We start from the raw sequence: 19,654 nt of genomic DNA, 5'->3' as shown, positions 1-19,654 counted from the left end.
GACTTAGGCAGGTACACTCAGGTCTGCCTGGGCTCAGGGAGGGCAAAGAGCACAAAAATTCCCCGAACAGATTTGAACACAAAGCTTTTGTAGGCTAATCCCCGAGTGAGCACCCAGGGGACACTGCCAGGGGGGTGAGGGATGGGAGCTGCTTAAATTGCTGCTGACCCAAGGAAACACCCATCAACCTGCAGCCCAAATCCCGCCACTGACTGAGAGGCTGCTTTTCCTCCAAATCCTTGGATTTGTTTCCACGCTGAAAATGCTGAAGAAGCAGGTCCCATCCTGCTCCTTCCATCTGCTGAGAGCCGTGTGCTTCCAGAGAGTTCAGCAAAGGTCAGCCTGGCTCAGGGCAGGGCTTACAGCCCAGTGCCACACTGGGATGGATCTTAAACCATTTGAGTTTGGCCTGTTAAGCCACACCAGGAACCCCAGTGTCAGCTCCTCTTATCCCCAAGACTCTGACAAGACATTTTTGGGTCCTCTTCACATCTTGACTAAACCAAAGGCGTGTTTAAATCCATGATAAAAATCTCAGGGCTTGTTTAATCTCCTTGCTAGCCCAAGGCTGAATTTGTTTCAGTGCATCTCCATGTTAACACTGCTCTAATTTCAAGGTATCTGCATCATGACTGGGAGCTAGGAGTAGGGGTACAAGAGCTCATCAACTAATCCAATTGTCCCATATATCTCAAGGATTATTTTCCAGTTTGCTAACCTGAGCTACTTGTTGCAATAATACTTATCTACACTGAAATCACCTGGCAGACAAGGTGTACAGTTAAGCCTGGCTCTGGCACTGTGCAGTCCATCAGCTGCTCATCACTCCAGCATTTGTTCTGCTTCTCCACTTCGTTTTTACAGCCTGCATTTAACTCCACCTGCCAGGAAAAACACTACCCAAACCAGCTCTTTTTTTTTAAGCTTAAACTGGGTAATTTAAAGCCTGCTCAAGCCTGGCAGCACTACACTGCAGTGAGGACAAACAGACATATTAAGCTCCCTATGAATACAGAGCATTTGGTGTTTTTATTGAAAATTAATGCTCATCAGCAACAGGGAGCCTGGCATTTACCTGGCACTGAACTCACACCAAGAGTCAGCTGAGTGCGGAAAATGACAAGGCGGAAAAAATTAACAGGCCAGGTCTTTACCTTGTCTTAAACACCTCGGGGGATTTCCTTGGCTGCCAGAATCTTCCACCGGCTCTGCTGCTGCCTTTGGGCTCAGCCCAGCCCGAACACACCTGGCCAGGAGAGCCCCAAACTGCCTCAAGGGCTGCTCTTCCCTGCGTACAAAATGACAACGACGGCTCCAAAATGAAGGGATGGGAATAAAACTGTAAAGCCTCTGCCTCATTCCCAGCTTTTAAGGGAAAAAGGCAAAAGCCACCAATACCAAGAATGTATGATAGTGGTTAGTCCTTATTCTAGGAACCCTACTAGGCTTGCAACAAGCTTTGTTCGGGCATTTTTCTGCACTACCTACATCACTTATTCCTACCCAAAATGTACCTTAAAACAAAAGAAAACCACACACGATATCGAACGGGGCTTGCAAGTTAAAAACCAGAAAAATGAAATATTTACTGCCTCGATGTGCACTGACAAAGAAAAATAAAAAGGCAAATAAATAATTTTTAAAAGGGGAGGGGGGGGGAAGCTTTAAAACGTATCACGAGAACGGGATCAGGGAAGAGCGAGGCCACCCCTTCAGGACCAGGGGAGAATTAACCTGCATTTTTCCATCCCATCTACAAGCTTACGGCTCTGCCACCCATTTTGTCACAGATTAAAGGAAAAGAAAAATTAAAAAAATATAATAATGACCTCAGCGGCAGAGAGAAGAGCCCACCCGGGGATGATGCCCGAGCGGCGCTGCCGGCCGCGCAGGTGACCCCGCCGCAGGTGCCACCCCGGGCATCCCCCGCGCCCCTTCCCCATCCCCTGGAGGCGATGCCGAGGCGGAAAACGCCGGCGCGGAGCCCAGGGAAGGGTGTAATTAAGCCGCAAAGGCGAAATGAAAGGGAGAAGAGGCGCGCCGGGCTGCGGGCGGCGCGGCAGCCGCGCGGCCAAGGTGAAGCGCGGCCGGCGAACATGGTGGAGGCTGCGGGGCAGCGAGGGGCGAGCGGCGGGGGCGCGGGGCTGGCAGCGACGGGCGGACAGCGCCGACGGGGACGCGCTCCCTCAGGGCAGCTCGCTGAGGGCGGCAGCGGGCCGGGCTCACCTGCCATGGCGGGCTGAGGGCGGCAATGGCGCTGGGGGCTGCGGCTCGCTCCCCTCGCTGTCCGCGGCGGGCGAGTGCGGCGGGGCCGGGCGGCCCGGCAGGCAGAGCACGGGGCGGGACGGGCGCCGCCTCCGCCCCCGACAAGATGGCGCGGCCGGCCCCGCTCCCTCAGGGCTCGGCCGCCATGGCGGGGGGAGCGGCGGCGTGGCCCCTGAGGGTGAGCAGCCGCCACTGCAGGGATGGCGTGTGCGGGGTTTATGCGCGAAGGAGACAGATCGGAGAGTCACGGCATGGGGCGGGTTGAAGGGGTTGCAGTGGGGTTTGTGGTCCGACCTTTGCTCAGGAAGGGGCATCCCGCAGCGCATGGCACGGGATTGTGTTGGGATGGGTTTGGAATATCTCAGTGAGGGACATTCCGTAGCCTCTCTGGGCATGGTCATGGCCTCAAGGATTGTGTTCGGGTGGGTTGGGAATATCCCCGGTGAGGGACATTCCACAGCCTCTGTGGGCAGTGGAGCCTGGATAGGCTCGCTGAGGGATGGTCATGGCCTCAGGGAGGATTGTGTCCAGGTGGGTTGGAATGTCCCCAGTGAGGGACATTGCACAACCTCTGTGGGCATGGTCATGGCCTCAGGGATGAGCTGGGATTGTGTTCAAACGGGTTGGGAATATCCCAGTGAGGGATATCCCACAGCCTCTGTGGGCATGGTCATGGCCTCAGGAATGAGCTGGGATTGTGTCCCAGGGGTTGGGAATATCCCCAGTGAAGGATATCCCCCAGCCTCTGTGGGCAGTGCAGGCTGGACAGGCTCCCCAGGGGATGGTTATAGCCTCAGGGATGAGCTGGGATTGTGTCCCAAGGGTTGGGAATATCCCCAGTGAAGGATATCCCACAGCCTCTGTGGGCAGTGCAGGCTGGACAGGCTCCCCAGGGGATGGTCGTGGCCTCAGGGATGGCAGAGCTCTGGCAGGGCTGGGACAAGGCTCTCAGGAACACGGTGGGATTGTTGGGATGTGCTGTGAGTCAGATCATTGGTACCCCCCAAACCAGGGGATTGTGTCACTCTGTTATTCTGGTTCTAGGAATCAGTACGTGGTCATCCGCACAGGGAAGTTCTTCCCCGTGCTCAGGTAGAACACTCCATTGCCTCAGTTTCTGCCCGTTGCCTCCTGTCCCACTGCTGGGCCCCAGGGAGCAGTGCCTGCTCCATCTCTGACACCTCCCTGGAGACATTGATGGACATGGATGGATATTGATGGACACTGATGGATATTGACGGATATTGATGAGGTCCCCAAACAAAACCCCATTGGGTCCCTCATCTGGGGGTCCCTCTCCAGCCCCTAGGAAAATGTGCTTGCCTGGTGCCTTCAGCCCTGGGCCCCTTTGGGGCTTTGTTTTAGGGTTTCTCTTTGGATTTTCTTTCCTACTTTTTGTATTTTTAATTATTATCTTTTAGTAAAAAATCCAACTTTAACAACAGGAGAGTGAGTTTAGGGAGGAACAAAAGAAGGACAGAATCATTTAGGTGGGAAAAGACCTCTGAGGTCAAGCCCAACCTGTGCCAAATCATCACCATCCCAACCAGAGTGGTGCACTGAGTGCCACATCCAGCCATTCTGCAAACACCTCCAGGGTCAGTAGCTCCACCACCTCCCTGGGCAGCCCATTCCAATATCTAATCACCCTTTCTGTGAAGAAGTTCCTCATGATGGCCAACCTAAACCTCCCCTGTTGTACTAGAGGAGGCTAAGCTGAGTCCCCCAAAAGATGACATCTCCACCACATCCACAAATGCCATTTTCCAGAGATTTTCCGTTTTCTGGTGGGGGCCAGGACCAATGTGACATGAATGTGACACAAATGTGATAAATCCCCCCTCCCAGCCCACAGAGCTGGGTGTTTTGAGGCGCTGCTGACGTCTGCAGCTCGGTACCCAGCGCTGGACTCTGCCTCTCTCACATCCCTCTCGGCAACATCTGACGTCCCTAATGGCTTCTGACAAGGTTAACTCGCTCTAATTTGTGTCCTGCCCTTCCCAGAACGTGCAGTTCCCACACACATCAGCTCGTGGCTCCTTGCCTTGCTCAGGGCTGCTCTGGGCTGAGCCCCTCAGCTGATTCCTGCCCTTTCTCCTTCCACCGCCTGTCCTGAGGAGTTGCTGACCCGTGCTGGGCTCTCTCCCCCAGCCCTGCTGTTGTTTAATCAAGGTGCAGCCCCGAGTCGATGGGAAAGTGCTCCCCATGCCACTGGCACCAACTGGGCCCTGTTCCAGCCAGACCTGCTGAATTCTCTGTGGATCTTTCGGGTCCTTGCTTCCAACGTTGCTGCTGGTGCAGTGTTTGGCAAACAGGAATGCTTGCTCACCAGCTGTCCAACCTTCCCTCCCACCCCCTCTTTTTGTGAATGTAGGTAAAGCTGATGGGAAGAGATGATGGTGTCTGGCTCAGTTCAGAGGGTTGAATGATTTATTATAATTATGCTAAACTATATTAATATTATTATTAAAATTATTAATATTATTAATAAATAAAGGAAGATACTAAAAACTACAAACTTACTTGTTTTAACTATATTTTTAACTAACTCACAACTTGTGACCCTCTCTTGAGAGTCTAAACACAAGTAGATTTGATTAGCCATCAGGCTCAAACAATCCTTTCCAAAATCTAATCAAGTGATCACTCTAGGTAGACAATTCTATAAACACATTTTACATAAGAAAAACAACAGAAATAAAAATTGTTTTCTCTTTAGTCTCTCTCTGTGCACCCTTATGAAAAATCTTGAGAGAGAGAGAAATGTGCTTACCACACCCCAAGAGGGCTTTATCCCATCCCATTAAAATCCAGCAGCTTACTTTAAGACCAGAGACCCTACAAGGCCTCTGGAGCATTTGTGCTTATCTTCCCATATTTTTTTTCCCCAACACTCTCCTGGTTAAGCTTCTAAAAGGTTTTTCCAATGAGACATATGGAGAACTATCCAGGGCAGGGCTGAGGCACAATGCTTTATTATGGATATTGATCCTTGGCATTAGTCAATACCTGGCCTTATCCCAAATGTAGACACAGACTTCAGAGCAGCTTTTAAGCATTAAAAAACCTTTGTTTGTCAGCGTGGGGGGGTGACGGGAGGGACATTTCGGTAATGTCAGAGTGATGGAGGCTGCAGCAGTTCTGCTGTTGACAGGAGTTTGTGCAGGAAGAAGGATCGTGTGTACTCAGTGTCCCTGCAAGGCCTCCCTGTGCTCGGGATCAGGGACAGAGACACAGCTCTGTTTATCTTATTTTGGAGCGTTAGAAGTTTCCAACCCTGCCCTCCCCAGGTGAAAGATGGCAGAGGGAAATACAGCCAGGGAAAACACATCAGTCAGATTGAAATGTAACAGATAAAGACCTCAAGGTCCTGATAATCCCAAGGACAAGCTGGAGAAGGATGATAAAGGAGGATTTAGTGCTCCAAGAATTGAATTTGACACAGCTAGAGCCCCTGCAACCATGGGCTCAAACCTACTAAAGCCTTTTTCAGTCCTTAAATTGATAAATTCCCTTCTAGGTGGCCTCCTGTGCTGCAAAGTTTGAGAAAATTCCTTGGAATTTCCCTTGCTCAGAAAGTCAGAGCCCATTTTATCCCATCACACTGTCCTGCTACAGAAGTAGAAATTTTACAGTTTTACTGGAATTAGTGGCATATATAATTTGCATTATTAAAATGTAGTGAAGAACCCTGAGGTATGTATCTAAACATGCAATCTCTCTCTGCCTGAATGATTCACAGATCCAGGAAAAAGCTGGAGGAATTGGAGCCACGGGATGTGCACGTCCTCCATGAGCACGCAGCAGGAGGAGTTAGCAGTCATCAATCCTTTGGTGTGCTGACTTTGAGATCCAAAAGGAGACACGTTCCCTGTTTTCTCCATCTTTTCTGGGTTACCTGAGCTCCTCAAAGCTCACTCAGGGACTCACCTGGCCAGGTGAGGTGTTGCTGCACCCTATCACCAAACAGTCCAAGGAAGCTTTGCTGAGGACATTCCCCAGCTTTGTTTGGGTTGTTTCTTCGTGGCTCTGTGTGGATCAAAGCACAGGGCTGCAGGTCAGGGTTTTCCTCAGATGCAGCACAAGCGTTACTGGCATGAATTTCAATGCTGAAATGTTTTTGGCCAGTGCCTCTTACTCAAAATTTCCATTTTTAAACCCAAGTGTTGTCTCAGCTGGGATGTGAATCATTGATCTGAGCACAGGATGTCCAAAAGACCAAATCAAAACTTCACGTCCAGGGATGGTGTCCAGTGAATGGCATCCTCATCCTTGGCAGGGGAGTGGAATTGAGATGGAGTCTTCCAATGGACCCACACCATCCCATGATCCTATCATTGCTTTGGGTCTGGGGTCCATAGCTCCTTTCCAATCTTGTTTTCTTGGCGTGTCTTGAGTTTAGCTTTTATAACATAAAAAAAAGAAAAAAAAAAAAAAAAAAGCAGCCTGCCTGGCATTAGATTAATAACATTCTTTGTGAATCCCACAGATGCAACCAGCAATTGGGAAGAACCCAGCACTCCTGTATATGGATCACAGGAATATCTTCCACTGATTTACACAAAATAAAAATGAAACCCCTGCTACTTCAGCAGCAGCCTAGGAGGTGAGTGGAGGCTCTCCCAGGTAAGCTCAAAAAAATGAACAGCTCACCAACAGTGGGTTTTTTTTTTGCTTCTCCCTTTGGAATATGGGGAGCAGCTGGGCAGACCCTGGGTTTCAGTCTGTGAGGTGAGGAAAGCAAGCGTGAGCAGCCCTTGGTTAAAATGCCACCTCCAGCAGCTGGTGGGAGACTCCCGACCACAGGAATTCCGCATTATCTCGGGGACACCCATGACTTGCTGTTCCCCCCAGTGTCAGGTGGAAATCGAGTCAGAAAAAACCGTGTTTCTTTCCCAGAAAAGAGTGTTTATTTCTTAGAACAGAGATGGGCTCTGCCAGCCGAGCCCAACCCCTCGGTTTGTCATCTGCAAAATGGAGAGAGGAATAATTTTTACCAAGTTTAATTAGTGCAAAGTGCTCTCGGTAGCACAGAGAGCTTTTGGTCTGAGCATCGCGGGCCAAGTTCTCAAGTTACGGAGGCTCCAGCCGGCGACCCACGCGGCAGAGCCCCTGGGGGAGGATCGGCAGCGCCTGAATTCAGGTCGTGAATAAATCAGGAGGTGAGCAGGACCGGAGATCTGCGGGGCTGCAGGACTGTTGGGTCCCTGCTGCTCCTCTCACGGTGGTTTCCCCTCTGGCAGCTTTTGGAGAGGGGAGACCTTCAGCTTTGGGTTTGGAAAATATTTTGGAAGTGGAGATGAGGTTGTGGAAGCCAGGAGAGTACAAACAACGAGGAGAGCACAACCAGGAGAGTACAAACAGCCCATCCCAGGTCCCTCTGCTTCTTCCACGGGATATTCCTATTCCTGTGAGGAATCCAGGGCAGGGAGAGTGCTCCAGAGTGCTCCCGGTGACACTAACTCAGCTGGACAGCCTGTGCTCTGCAGGAAGAGGCAATTTTCTTGCTGCTGCTCTGTCTGGTACCTCAGGGCTGTACCAGACAAATGAGATTTCACTTGCTGAGTCAGGGGCAAAGCCCGTGTTTGACAGGAGGAGGAGGAGATGGGCTGAGTCACCTCTCCGAGTTCATCCCCGGGCTGCTTCCCAAAAGCACGGTTCCTGAAATGCGCCCTTAAATCCTGGGAGGAGTGGGGCAGGAGGGGGCCGGGAGAGCAGCCTGTGTTTGTCCTGCCTGGTCCGTTCCCCTGCCGGGCTCTCCTTGTCCAAGTGCTGAGCCCTGGAGCCACATCTGCCTTGGAGGTGTTGTGGCAGCACGGCAGGACCCGGGGCTGATGGCTCCCGATGGTTTTGCTCTCCTGGGCACACTCACCTCGCAGTTCTGTTCCATTAGATCTTCTGAACCCTGAGGCATGGGCAGAGATGGTCTCCAAGGGGGGAGACAAGCTGGGATTTGTCACCTTGTGTCGCGTTCACACTGTTTAAAGCTCTGGCAATAAAGTGCAGCTGCTGTGGGCAGATCTGGATAAGCAGGACCAGAGCAGCTCATTCCTACTTAAACTACTTCCAAAATGAGGTGGACATGGTGCACTAAATAATCTTGAAGTCCATTAGAGGAATTTAATAGCACAGACTAAAAGAGCCCTTCACTCTGCACAGCACGGGCAGCAGCACCTCATGGCTGCTTACTCATCCCTCAGCAGAGCAGTGAGAGCACAGACACAGGCCCTGCTTTCACCCACTTGCAATCATTCCTCAGAGAGGAAGGATGGAGGGCTTGGGTCACTCTTACCCCGTGACTCACTTCATCCCCTGTGTGAGCACATAGCAACAGCAGCACACGGTGACATCAGGAGTGACACACACACCAGCCTCCTCTAGCCAGGGGCAGAAGGCAAAACAAACAAAGGTGCTGAGGCATCAATTACACCACGAGCCCTCTACAAAGCAGCTGCTGAACCTGAATTGCCCAAATCCCACTGGGCAGACACCAGGAGTGGTCACTCACACCCAGGAAAAGCAGAAGTGGGGGCAGAGGGAGAACTGGGCCCACAGCAGAGCTCCACGGGCAGGGCCAGCTCTGGGGCTGTTCCTCCTTGCCCGGGCAGCTGGAGCAGGGCTTGTCACGAGAGTGCAGAGTGGCAATTATAGCAGCACGGATGCCACAGGGCTGGCCAGGCCCTCTATTTATAGTTCAGCACAGCTCTGCCTGTGTGCTGCTGCTCACAGGTGAAGGCACAGGCCAAAGAAAAACAAAGAGGAAGGACTAGCAACCCCTTTGATGAGAACCAACAGTTAGAGATGAAAGGACAAAAAAGAAATCCACAGAGAGCCTGGAACAATGAACTCCAATTTCTTCCCTAAAAAGTGCCCTGTGGCTGGTTAACTCCTTCCCTGCCCGAAGTGCCACCTCTCTGCTAATCTTAATTGGTGCCAAGCGGCGTCACTGGAGTGTTCTGCAAGCTCTGGCCCCTCCTGCCACTGCTGAATTGTTTCCAGCAGAGGTGGCAGAAGGGCTGCGGGCCCGTGGCCAGGGTGGGAGGCAGCAGCCCAGGACAGCACCCTGGACACTGCCCTGCCCCAGGGATGGTCCATCCGGAGCCAGCCTCTGCCAGCTCCGGGGTGGCAGCCGACCACGGATCCAAGTCAAAGAGTTGCCTTTGTTTCATGGGAGGATTAAACCACGAGCTGCTCGTCAGCTGAACTTTGAAGTGTCTCCTCAGTGATCTGAAATTCGATCATGCAACAGAGAGACCTCTACAAATACTCTTTTTGTGTTTGAAGCTGGAGACCATCCAGTGGTTTATTTTTAGGCACACATTTGCACTGGCCCTGTTACAATCCTGCCTCTGTTCTTGTGCAATAAAAGGCAGAGAGGATTCTCTTGACCTCCAGTATCAAATACAGAGAAAATAAGGCATTTGTCTGGAAATGAACACCCAAAATAGCAGGGAAGAGGTCATGCTGTGCTATGGACTGTTAGTGTTGAGAGACAAGAAAAATGAGGATTATAGGAGCTGGCAGACTTCTTCTAATGACACATTCATGAACACTGCTAGAAAATTATATGTCAATGCTAATGAGTATTTGTAGGTTTAATGACCTGAGGTCTTTCCCTTTTACACTAAACACATGCCTGAGAGTAAGAAATAATCCCTGCTGAGGTGAGTTCTCAGCTTTCTTCTAGGATTTGTTCTAGATCCAGAGCATTTCCTTTGCTACACACAGAAACTGATGCTCCTGCATCAAGCAGTTCCTGTTCCCTGAACTCCTCACAGCCCCTCCCCAGGCTTTGCAACACCCTGATGCAGACAATCATCACTACATGCATTTTCTGTCTTGCCCCCTCCTTGAAGAAGCTGGGGAAAGAGCCCAGAGGACCTGACTGGATGTTTAATTTCTGTCACATCAGCAGGGCCATCTGCACCAGGCATTTCCCACTGACAAGAGAAGGAAGGTTAAAACCTCTCATGACAGGTTAACAGCATGATTTGCAGCAACAGCTTCAATAAATGGTTGCAGGCATGAAAGAGTAGCAGGCAGCTAATCCTTTAAAGACTTAAGAGCAGCTACTACTTCAGCCCAAGTAAATATTTCAAAACAAAATTAATTAGTGGTGACTAGTGGATTTGCTGCCCTTTGCTTTAACAGCCCAGGATGAAACGGCGATTCCTCCACAGAATTTTTGCTTCAGTGCCAAACCTGCTGTTTCACAGGAGCTGAAAGTCCTCTCAAAGAAGATTCATCCCAGTTTTGTTCCTCTCTGTAAGTGCAGAGCTGGAAAAGCTCCGCAGGGATCTCATGGATGTGTGTTGCTGTGGGAGGGAGGTCCCTTTGTGCTGCCCCAGGGATGAGGAGAACAGCATGGCTCAGAATCCTGAGTACAATGTGGAGGAAGGAAATGTCACTTCCTGATTCTTATCAGGACAAAGCTCTGTCCATGCAGGCCAGACAGAACAGAGCTCCCAGTAATTGCCTTTCTTCTGATTAAAAGCAGTTCCTGAACACCTTCCTAGACACAGGAAAGCAGGGAAGGAAAGGCCTCAGGGTAGCAAGTCCTGAACCAGCACAAAGCACGGTCTGCCAGAGCAGCAAACCAGGCAGTTCAATCAATTGGAAACAATAATTTCTGATCAAAAATCGAGTTTGCCCCCCCCACCGACCCTTGGCTCCACCACAGAACAAAGCCAGCTCTCTTGGGAGGCTCTGTCGTGGCCTTGGTGGACTCTCTGGACTATTTTTAGTCAAACCCAGCATTCCTAAAAATCCTCAGGCTGCTTTTGTGCTCAGCTGTGCACGTGCACATCCCCATTCCACACAGGACACAGGAGTGGGAGCAGGGAAGCACAGCTGGCTCAGCGCAGAGCCCTGGGAAAAGGGCAAAAATTATTTTCTTTTCATCAGGCTGAGAAGGCAGGAAGTGAAGGCAGGACTGCCCTGAGCTGGGAGGGGGAAACCAAAGGTGTCTGCAGTGGTTGGGAGGCCAGGGATATCCAAGGGCTGGGTGGTGTCCCCCACCTGCTGAAGGGATGGAGATCCAAGGGCTGGGCGGTGTCCCCCACCTGCTGAAAGGATGGAGATCCAAGGGCTGGGTGGTGTCCCCCACCTGCTGAAGGGATGGAGATCCAAGGGCTGGGTGGTGTCCCCCACCTGCTGAAAGGATGCAGCTCCTAGGACAGCAATGGGGAGAGGCCACCAGGATCAGCCACAGAGGCCTGGAGGAGCTCTTAGGGCAGAGATCTTAAGAAGAGCAGGACAAACACCTAAGGGAAGGGCCAATTATATATATATATTTTTTTTCCCCAATTAGATATAAACCCCGCTGTTTTATTAGATATAAAAAGAGAGGACTTTTTCATCTGGCCATCCCTCACACATCCCTTATTTATCCACTGAGGACTTTGCCTCTGTCCAAGACAAGTAAATTCATCAATTCTTTTCCTCCAGGAACGTCAGCGTGTTCTCAGAATCACAGAGTCACAGAATGTCCTAAGCTAGAAGGAACCCCCAAGGATCATCCAAGTCCAGTTCCTTCTCCTGTCCCTTTCATTTATCCCACTTAGGTGACCATCCCTTCCCAAAATGCTTCCTCTTCTCCCACCCTCTTTGCTTTTTCCATCTAAACTTCCACTTCCTCTCCCCGCTCCCCAAACCCAAATAAACAGGTTTTTGTCCCCTAGGAGAGGCTGATTCATGGCTTGACGTCAGCAGCAGCTCCTGGCCAGAGCCAGCTCTAATTGACAGATTCCAGCTGCTGCCAGCAGCACGTGTCCCTCGTCCCCTGTCCCACCCCAGCTGGGGCTGGCAGCAGGGAGGGAACCTCCCGAGGTGGAAGGGGAGATCCTGAATTTAACAACTGAACCAGCTCTTCCTCAGAGTGCTGGGGCTCACACAGGGCAGTGGGGACAAGTGAGGGAAGAGAGGCAGGTAAAAAAAAAGGAGATTGGGTTTAACCTGCAGCACTGAAGGAGGAAAAAAGGCAATTCCAGGAGTAGGTTCAGAGCAAGGTGTTTGTCCAGCCCTGATTGTGGACATCTCCGTGGGCCTGCTCTGCACTGTCAGTCCTCCTGCCCCTCCTTCTGGAATGTTCTGCTCACCTGGGCTCAGGTGGCAGCTGTGGAGGGCTCTGTGCAGCCTCACACTGCTGGGGCTCCTCCAGAGCTGCTGCCTCCCTCACTCCAGCAGCACCTGGAGCCAACAGCAGCCGAGCCCAGGAGAGTTTTTAGTGCACTCTGACACATGTGAAGGTGGGAAGGACAAACTTGTGCTTACAGAGAATGTAGAACTTTATTCATGTTAAATGCAGCCACTTGCACCACTGCTTGTTGTCCAGGACACTGAGAACAGGAGACAGCCTGCTCTGACCTCACACAAGTGGAGCCATCACTCTGTTTTCCCTGAATGACACTTCAGCAAAGCTGGCAAAGCAATCCAAAGGGGTTTGTTCAGCACAAACTGCACAGAGAAATTCTCTTCACTGGCCTGGGCAGGTCTGCACAGCAAATTATCTACACAAGGACTCCAAAAGACAGAGAGCTGGAGTTCAAGTGTCTCCAATACCCACATCAGTCAAGATTTTTGGTATTTAGACACTTGAGCCTGGGTTCCAATCCTTCTCCCAGTACCCATTTGGTTGTTTAAATACCCAGCAAATTCCAACACTAGTCCTTGTGAAGGATAAGCAGATTTTGCCAAAAGCAACAGTGGCACAGGGAAAGCTCGCTGGGGAAGGAGGTATTTGTGGGGAAATGAGCTTGGTCAGTGTGACAGGGGGCTGAGGAGCCACTGCACTGTGTGGAAATGACTTCTGCAAGTGCTGCTTTCCCCCTCCCATCAGACTCTGTTTACTCCAGGAGCAGTAGTTTGGAAGCATTTCTGATGGACGGAGAGCAAAAGGAGAATTTAATGATGGTCTGTCTGCACAGGTAACCCAACAATAACCACAATCTCATGGAAAGCTAAAATAAACTAGAAAACACAGGAAAAACAAATATCTGCTGCTGAAACCAGCTCATCTATTTTTGGAAAATTGCAAGGATTGCCTCGCCCAGGAAGAGCTTCCCAGCGAGCGGAATTACGCCAACCCCGAGAGGAAAAAAAAAAAAAAAATCCCATAAATCCCAAGTTCTTTGCAATTCCTTTTGGTCAATTCCGGGCTGGAGCCCCCACCCCCCAAACTGGAAGACCTGCAACACCTCAGGGCCGGGAAGCGGCGCCGCGCGAGGGACACGAGGGACACGTCAGCCGTGCCCTGCCAGCAGCCAGGGGAACTACCAGCTCCGAGCAGCCTAATTAGCGCGGGGTTAATTAACGGTTCAGTCGTCGAAGTCGGGGATGTCGTCGTAGGAGTAGCCCCGGTAGCCCTTGGAGGCGTAGTAGGCGATGCGCAGGTGGTAGAAGCCCGGCAGGAACACCAGGATGCCGATGATGAGCACGGGGATGGCCCGGTCGGTCTCCTGCAGGGACACACACACAGGGCACGGCTGCCTCAGGGTTCAGCTTCTGTGATTTTCAGGTTCTGGGCTGCCTTAGGGTGCAGCTCGGAGCTGCACGTTAAGTGTTGTGGGCTCTCTGCACAGAGCAGGGAGACAAAACAATTCCTGCTCTAGCTGGTGACCGAGGACAACCACCCAAATCTCAGGCCCAAGGGCACAAACAGTGTGGAATGAAGAGAGGAAAACAAGGAGGATGGGACTGCATAACCTAGAGCTGGAATTGGACAATTAACCCCAATATGCAAATGGAGCAGAACTGATCAAAGTGAGTAGTCATACATTTTGTGACCATTGTGGGTTCAACTTGGGCTCATTTTGTGACCATTTTGAGGCTCATTTTGTGACCATTTTGGTTCACCTTGGGTGCAGCCCTGGCTCTTGTGCTGCCCAAGGTGGATCCATTGAGGAGATGCTTTGAATAAATCCCTGCTTTATTCTGTAACTCTGCTCCAGCTCAGCCTTCCCAAGGCATCACAGTAACACCTGTGCGAGGGGTGCTCCTCTCTCTCACACCCTGCCTGCTCTAGGGGAAGGCTGCCCTGCCCAAGGCAGGTGAGATGTGAAGGAATTCTCAGAATGAGGGAATCTATAAGGTTCTTTGAATCCAAACCACCCCATGGTTCTGCGATCCATCCCCATGGCCTGGCGAGCTGAGAAATAAAAACCAGAAATCTCTCAGCTGTCGTCAGGCTGAGCCTTTAATCCTGTCCTGACCTCTCCTCCCCGCTGCAGGAACCCTCAGGGCACCCCATCCTTCACCAGGGACTCCCAGATGTGCAGCCAGGGCTGGGAGCTGTGAGCGTGGCCGAGCACGAGCCCAGGGCTCCGTGCCTGGAGCGCTGCTGATAGCCCCAGGGGCTGCTGTGCTGCCAGAGATAAGGCAGGGCTGCCAACCCCCCTGAGCCCACAGGGAGCAGGGGAGAAGCAGCCAGAGCTGCAGGAGCAGATCCCCTTGCTGTGGATCAGCCACAGCCAGGTGGGGAAGCGCTGCCGTGCCCCACTCGGGGTCTGGCAGCTCCTCCCTGTCCCTGCAGGGGCTGAGATCTCTCCAGGACAGGGATGTCACCTCCCAGGGACAGGCTGTGGTGGGAATCAGGATCCCTGAGGCTGGAGAGGACCTTCAAGGCCATCAAGTCCAACCATGACCCAGCACCACCCCCAGGGTCACCAAACCCATGTCCTGGAGTGCCACATCCTTGTGTTCTGCACACTCCCCCTGCAGCTGTGCCAGGCCTTTGCACCATCAAACCTTTCCTTATTTTTAATTTAAAGCTCCCCTGGTGCGACCTGAGGCTGTTTGCTGTCCCCTGATGGGCAGCAGGGCTCAGGGCAGCTCTGAGGGCAGTGCCAGGAGCCTGGTGAAGCACTCACCCCTTTGCTGATGTACCCTGCCAGCAGCAGGGCTCCGATGATGATGAGGAAGGTCCCGATCATGAAGAGCACCACAGCCAGCGCGATGGCCTTGTAGGGGATTTTGGGTGGGCTCTTCTTGAACTGGATGGAAAAAGCCAAATACTGAACAGCTGAACTCGGCACAGATGGGACCCCACAGCTGGCACAGCTGGCACGGGACAGAATTCTGCTGCAGAATTGCCCTCCAGGAGGAGTTCTGCCCATGGAGGCCCTGCTGAGCCAGCCCCTTCTCCCAGCCTTGTTCCCAGGAAGGGTCTTTGGGATTTCCAGAGGGGAAGGGCCGAGGGTTTGGCTCCCTCCAGGCTTCGCCCCTGCCTGAGCTGCAGCTGCTCCACCAGAGATGCACGAGAAGCAGCTGCCTGTGCAAGGCCAAGCTGAGGCTGCCCATCCTCGTGGTTTCCCAGCTTCCTTGCCCAGTTTTTACCTGCAGGTCGATGTATCCATCGTCGGTGCTGGAGAGCTTGGAATATTTGACTTTGCTGCTGGGGATGCCAGCAGAGAGATTGGTCCGTGATGGCATCGTGCCAGGGGGGCCTGGGCATCAGCTACAGCCTGGCAACCGGGGCAGGAGGAGAGAAAACAGTGCTGGGAGTCTGAGAGACACACAACTGAAGTTTCTCGAGAGAAACACCCCTGCCAAGACTGTGCCACCCAAAACCAGTCCTGTTCTCCTTGGCGAATTAAAGCTTTTCCCACAGAGGGTCTAAGCATTTCATTTGAAGCCTGAAATACAAAATGGATACAGCTGCAACAATGTCTGGAATCAAGGTAGAGCCTGTGTCTAAAACCAGATGGAAATTTGGAAATTCCTGGGCAGGGCCCAGGGTATGACCCAGCTCTCACTCCACCAGGAACTCCAGAACACAGATGTCCAAGCTCTGGCTGTTTCTGAACACGACACCAGCAAATAAACCTAAACCAGAGCTGAACAAAGCAGCTTTTCAACCAGCACGATATTTTGCAAGAGAGCAATTTTGGGAAAGAAAAAACAAACAAAAAACCAACGCAAACCACTATAAACTGGGATGAAATGGAGGTGTCGTGGGGACAGCAGGAGTGACTCAGGCAGCAGGACAAGGGGACAGTGTGAGTGCTGAGGTCACCAAGGCCAGGTGTGCAGAGCAGGCTCCCCGTGCAGGGGGGACACCCTGGGGACAGGGCTCAGAGCCAGCTGCTGCCCCTCGGGGCTGCCCAGGGACCCATCCTGCCGAGCTCCCCCTGCCTCTGCCCCAGCAGGACCCGGATTCCCAGGGCACAGGCAGGGAAGGGCTCCCCACACCTCCCGAAGCCTCAATGGAGCTTTTATTTCCTGAGAAAGTCGGGAACCAAGGGAACAAAAGCAGATATTCCAGTGGTGCCAACAGGAAGGGATAAAAACTCTGTTTCCACAACACTCTTCAGCATCAGAGGTGATGCATCCACTCAAAATATTGTCTCCACTTCAGCTGAAGCCCTTTGTCACTAATTGCTGGCACATTCCCCATCCACCTTCGCTCCTCCTGCTGTAAAATTGGCTTTTATAAAATCCCCTCTGATCTGAAATTCCCACCACTGAACCTGTGGTTTGAACTTTGGGCTTTTGTTTTAGTGGCAAAAAACAGACACGGACCAAACATTTTCAGCCCCGTGGATAATGGAAACACCTGCAGGGTGGCATTTCCTGCTCCCCACACATCCTTGTTGACCCACACACCCCTCCACATGCCCGAGGGCAGATGCTCAGGAGGAGAAAAAGCCAGAATAAACCAAGCTTTCTGAAAAATGCTAGATTTCCCAACTCTGCCCTATTTTGCTCTCTTTTTTTATCCACTGCCCTGTTATTTACCAGGTTTTTCAGTGGCTTCTTTTGAATTATTCCCATTTTACACTTGCACAAGCTGTCCTGTCCTCCCCATTGCCTCACTTACCAACAAGAAAGAGACTGTGGAGGCCAAATGTGTATAAAATATGAAAAATATTCTCTCTGATCTCAAGTTTAAGGGCCAGCTCCAACCCCACTGAGCTTCACACCAGGGGAGCACCACAGTGGTTCAAGAGCAGCAACCATTACAGTGCTGTGCTTTTTGTAGCCACGTAAATAATCGGGGCCTGAGCAGCTTGGCTAAAACAATTAATGCTGAAATTTGGAATTTCTAACAGGCAGTCGTGCTTTAAACCCTGTGGAGGTGCCGGGAAACCCAAGCACGGCGGCTCCGTTCAGAATCCTGAATTCCCCCGAGCACAGCCCCGCATTTCCCCCACGGTGAGCCAGGACGGGTGGGGATGTGGCTTTGGGACAGCGGGGACACCCGGAATGGGGGGGTCCCAGCCTCGTGCCGCTCCCAAACCCACCCCAAACTCACCCAGAACACCCGAAATCCACCCAGAACACACCAAACCCACCCCGAATCTGCCTGAACCTACCCAGACCACCGAAATCCACCCAAAACGCCCCAAATCCTTCTCGAATCCACTCAAACCACCCCAAATCCACTCAAACCCACCCAAAACCATCCCAAATGCACTGAAACCCACCCAGACCACCTCAAATCCACTCAGACCACCCTAAATCGACCTGAACCCACCCCAAACCCACCTAAATGTACCCAAACCAACCCAGACCACCCTAAATCCACCTGAACCCACCCCAAACCCACCTAAATGTACCCAAACCCACCCAGACCACCCTAAATCCACCTGAAGCCCCCCCAAACCACCCCAAACCCACCCAGACCACCCTAAATCTCCCTGAACCCCCCCAAACCACCCTAAATCCACCTGAACCCACCCCAAACCCACCTAAATGTACCCAGACCACCCTAAATCCACCTGAAGCCCCCCCCAAACCCACCCAGACCACCCTAAATCCACCTGAACCCACCCCAAACCCACCCAGACCACCCTAAATCCACCTGAAGCCCCCCCAAACCCACCCAGACCACCCTAAATCTACCTGAACCCCCCCCCAAACCCACCTAAATGTACCCAAACCCACCCAGACAACCCTAAATCCACCTGAAGCCCCCCAAACCCACCCATACCACCCTAAATCCACCTGAAGCCCCCCCAAACCCATCCAGACCACCCTAAATCTACCTGAACCCACCCCAAACCCACCTAAATGTACCCAGACCACTCTAAATCCACCTGACGCCCCCCAAACCCACCCAGAGCACCCTAAATCCACCTGAACCCCCCCCAACCCACTCAGAGCACCCTAAATCGACCTTAACTCCCCCCAAACCCACCTAAATCTACCCAGACCACTCTAAACCCACCTGACGCCCCCCAAACCCGCCCCGAGCCACCCCAAACCGCCCTGAATTCACCCAAACCCCCCAAATCCACCCCGAACCCAGCCCGGCCCGGCCCGGCCGGCCCCGCACCTGCCGCCCGCCCGCTCCATCCCGCTCCCGGGAAGTCGATCCCGCCGGCGCCGCTTCCCTTCCAGGTCACGGCGGGGCCGGGCCGGCCTCCTCCGCCCGGCACCGCCCCGGGAGGCGCGGAGCCCCCGGGGGAAGGGCAGCGGCTCCGGGGGTGCTGAGATCCTTCAGGGCGAGAGCGCTTCCCTGCCAGGCGTTTCCCTGAAGCGCTGCGGGGTAGGTGGGGAAGGAGCTGGAGACGGCGGGCAGCTCGACAAGGGAGGCAGCAGAAGCACAGGATGGGAAATCGGTGTCTGGACCAAAATCCTGGAACGGTTTGGGTTGGGAGGTGCCTTAAATCCCCCGCAGTGCCACCCGTGCCGTGGGCAGGGTCACCTGCCGTTGTCCCAGTGTCGCGTCCTGGTCGGCCCGGGATGCTGCCAGGGATGCCCGGGAGTGCGGGTCAGGAGCCCTGGGCCGGGGCAAGTGTCCCAGGGCAGGGCAGGGCTGTCGCCATCCCCAGGGCCGGGCAAAGTGTCCCCAGGGCAGGGCAGGGCTGTCCCCATCCCCAGGGCTGGGCAGGAATTGTCCCCGGGGTAGTGCTGTCCCCAGGGCTGGGTTATCCCTAGGGCCGGGCATAGCTGTCCCCAGGACAGGGCAGGGCTGTCCCCAACCCCGGGGCCGGGCAGGGATTGTCCCCAGGGCAGGGATATCCCCAGAGCCGGGCAGTGCTGTCCCCTGGGCCGGGGAAAGCGTTGTCCCCAGGGCAGTGCTGTCCCCAGGGCTGGGTGATCCCCAGCCCCGAGCAGGAATTGTCCCCCCAGGCAGCAGAGGGGTTCGCTCGTGGCCGGCACTGCCACCTGGTGCCATCCCTGTCACCCGCCGGGGACAGCTCTTCAGGCGGTTGTCCCCAGCATTCTCGTGTCTTAGTGAGCACAGCCTCCCAAAAAAACCGGGCAAGTGTTTAGGTTGGAAACGCCTTCATGGGAACGTGAATTCCAGCGAACCAGCTGTCCCCAGGTGCCACCAGGCACCTCCTCCACACCCGAGTGACCAAAGCTGAACTCTGGGCCTTGGCAAGGGAGTCAGGGCACATCAGCACAGCTTCAAAAGCACCATTCACCCACCCACATTTAAACA

General features: G+C 53.1%; 2 protein-coding genes and 1 long non-coding RNA gene across 9 annotated transcripts in view; 1 reads left to right on the top strand and 2 right to left on the bottom strand.

Moving 5' to 3' along the window:
- The window catches only part of SLC23A2 (solute carrier family 23 member 2), a 51,828-nt gene extending 49,511 nt beyond the window's left edge, over nt 1-2,317 (bottom strand). For 3 of the 4 annotated variants that reach the window (XR_014949864.1, XM_085559275.1, XM_085559274.1), the window contains exon 1: nt 2,227-2,317. The gene's annotated coding sequence lies outside the window, so the exon portion shown is untranslated. Of the gene's footprint in view, nt 1-1,154 lie in introns of all 4 variants that reach the window. The other variant, XM_085559277.1, reaches the window with a different exon arrangement.
- LOC146765619 (uncharacterized) lies at nt 1,980-16,950 on the top strand. Of its 4 annotated transcripts, XR_014949867.1 has the most exons (6): nt 2,334-2,443; nt 6,008-6,203; nt 6,755-6,871; nt 6,967-10,530; nt 11,713-14,025; nt 15,033-16,950. It is a non-coding gene; the product is annotated as an uncharacterized LOC146765619 (long non-coding RNA). The 4 variants fall into 4 exon arrangements; XR_014949868.1 differs by lacking the exon at nt 2,334-2,443 and adding an exon at nt 1,980-2,076 and having other exon boundaries at nt 11,713-16,950; XR_014949865.1 differs by having other exon boundaries at nt 10,417-10,530; nt 11,713-16,950.
- On the bottom strand, nt 12,528-18,575 carry TMEM230 (transmembrane protein 230). Its single transcript, XM_085559284.1, has 4 exons — nt 18,539-18,575; nt 15,598-15,725; nt 15,132-15,254; nt 12,528-13,721 (listed from the first exon to the last, which is right to left on the bottom strand). The coding sequence occupies exons 2-4, from the start codon at nt 15,691-15,693 to the stop codon at nt 13,581-13,583; spliced, it is 360 nt and encodes a 119-aa protein (XP_085415410.1). The 5' UTR covers nt 15,694-15,725; nt 18,539-18,575; the 3' UTR covers nt 12,528-13,580.
- Between the last annotated feature and the right edge of the window lie 1,079 nt (nt 18,576-19,654).

Source organism: Lonchura striata, chromosome 22 (genome assembly GCF_050655825.1).
Source record: "Lonchura striata isolate lonStrDom1 chromosome 22, ASM5065582v1, whole genome shotgun sequence".
NCBI classification, from domain to species: Eukaryota; Metazoa; Chordata; class Aves; order Passeriformes; family Estrildidae; genus Lonchura; species Lonchura striata.
Note: the sequence above shows the minus strand (reverse complement) of the source record. Positions and strands in the feature narration are given on the sequence as shown.

Bases quoted from the DNA above. Each gene is read 5' to 3' on its own strand.
- TMEM230 (XM_085559284.1), bottom strand. From the start codon at position 15,693: ATGCCATCACGGACCAATCTCTCTGCTGGCATCCCCAGCAGCAAAGTC. The intron at 15,255-15,597 runs GTAAAAACTGGG...TTTTCCATCCAG, and splicing joins ATGGATACATCGACCTGCAG to TTCAAGAAGAGCCCACCCAA. The intron at 13,722-15,131 runs GTGAGTGCTTCA...GTGTCCCTGCAG, and splicing joins CAGGGTACATCAGCAAAGGG to GAGACCGACCGGGCCATCCC.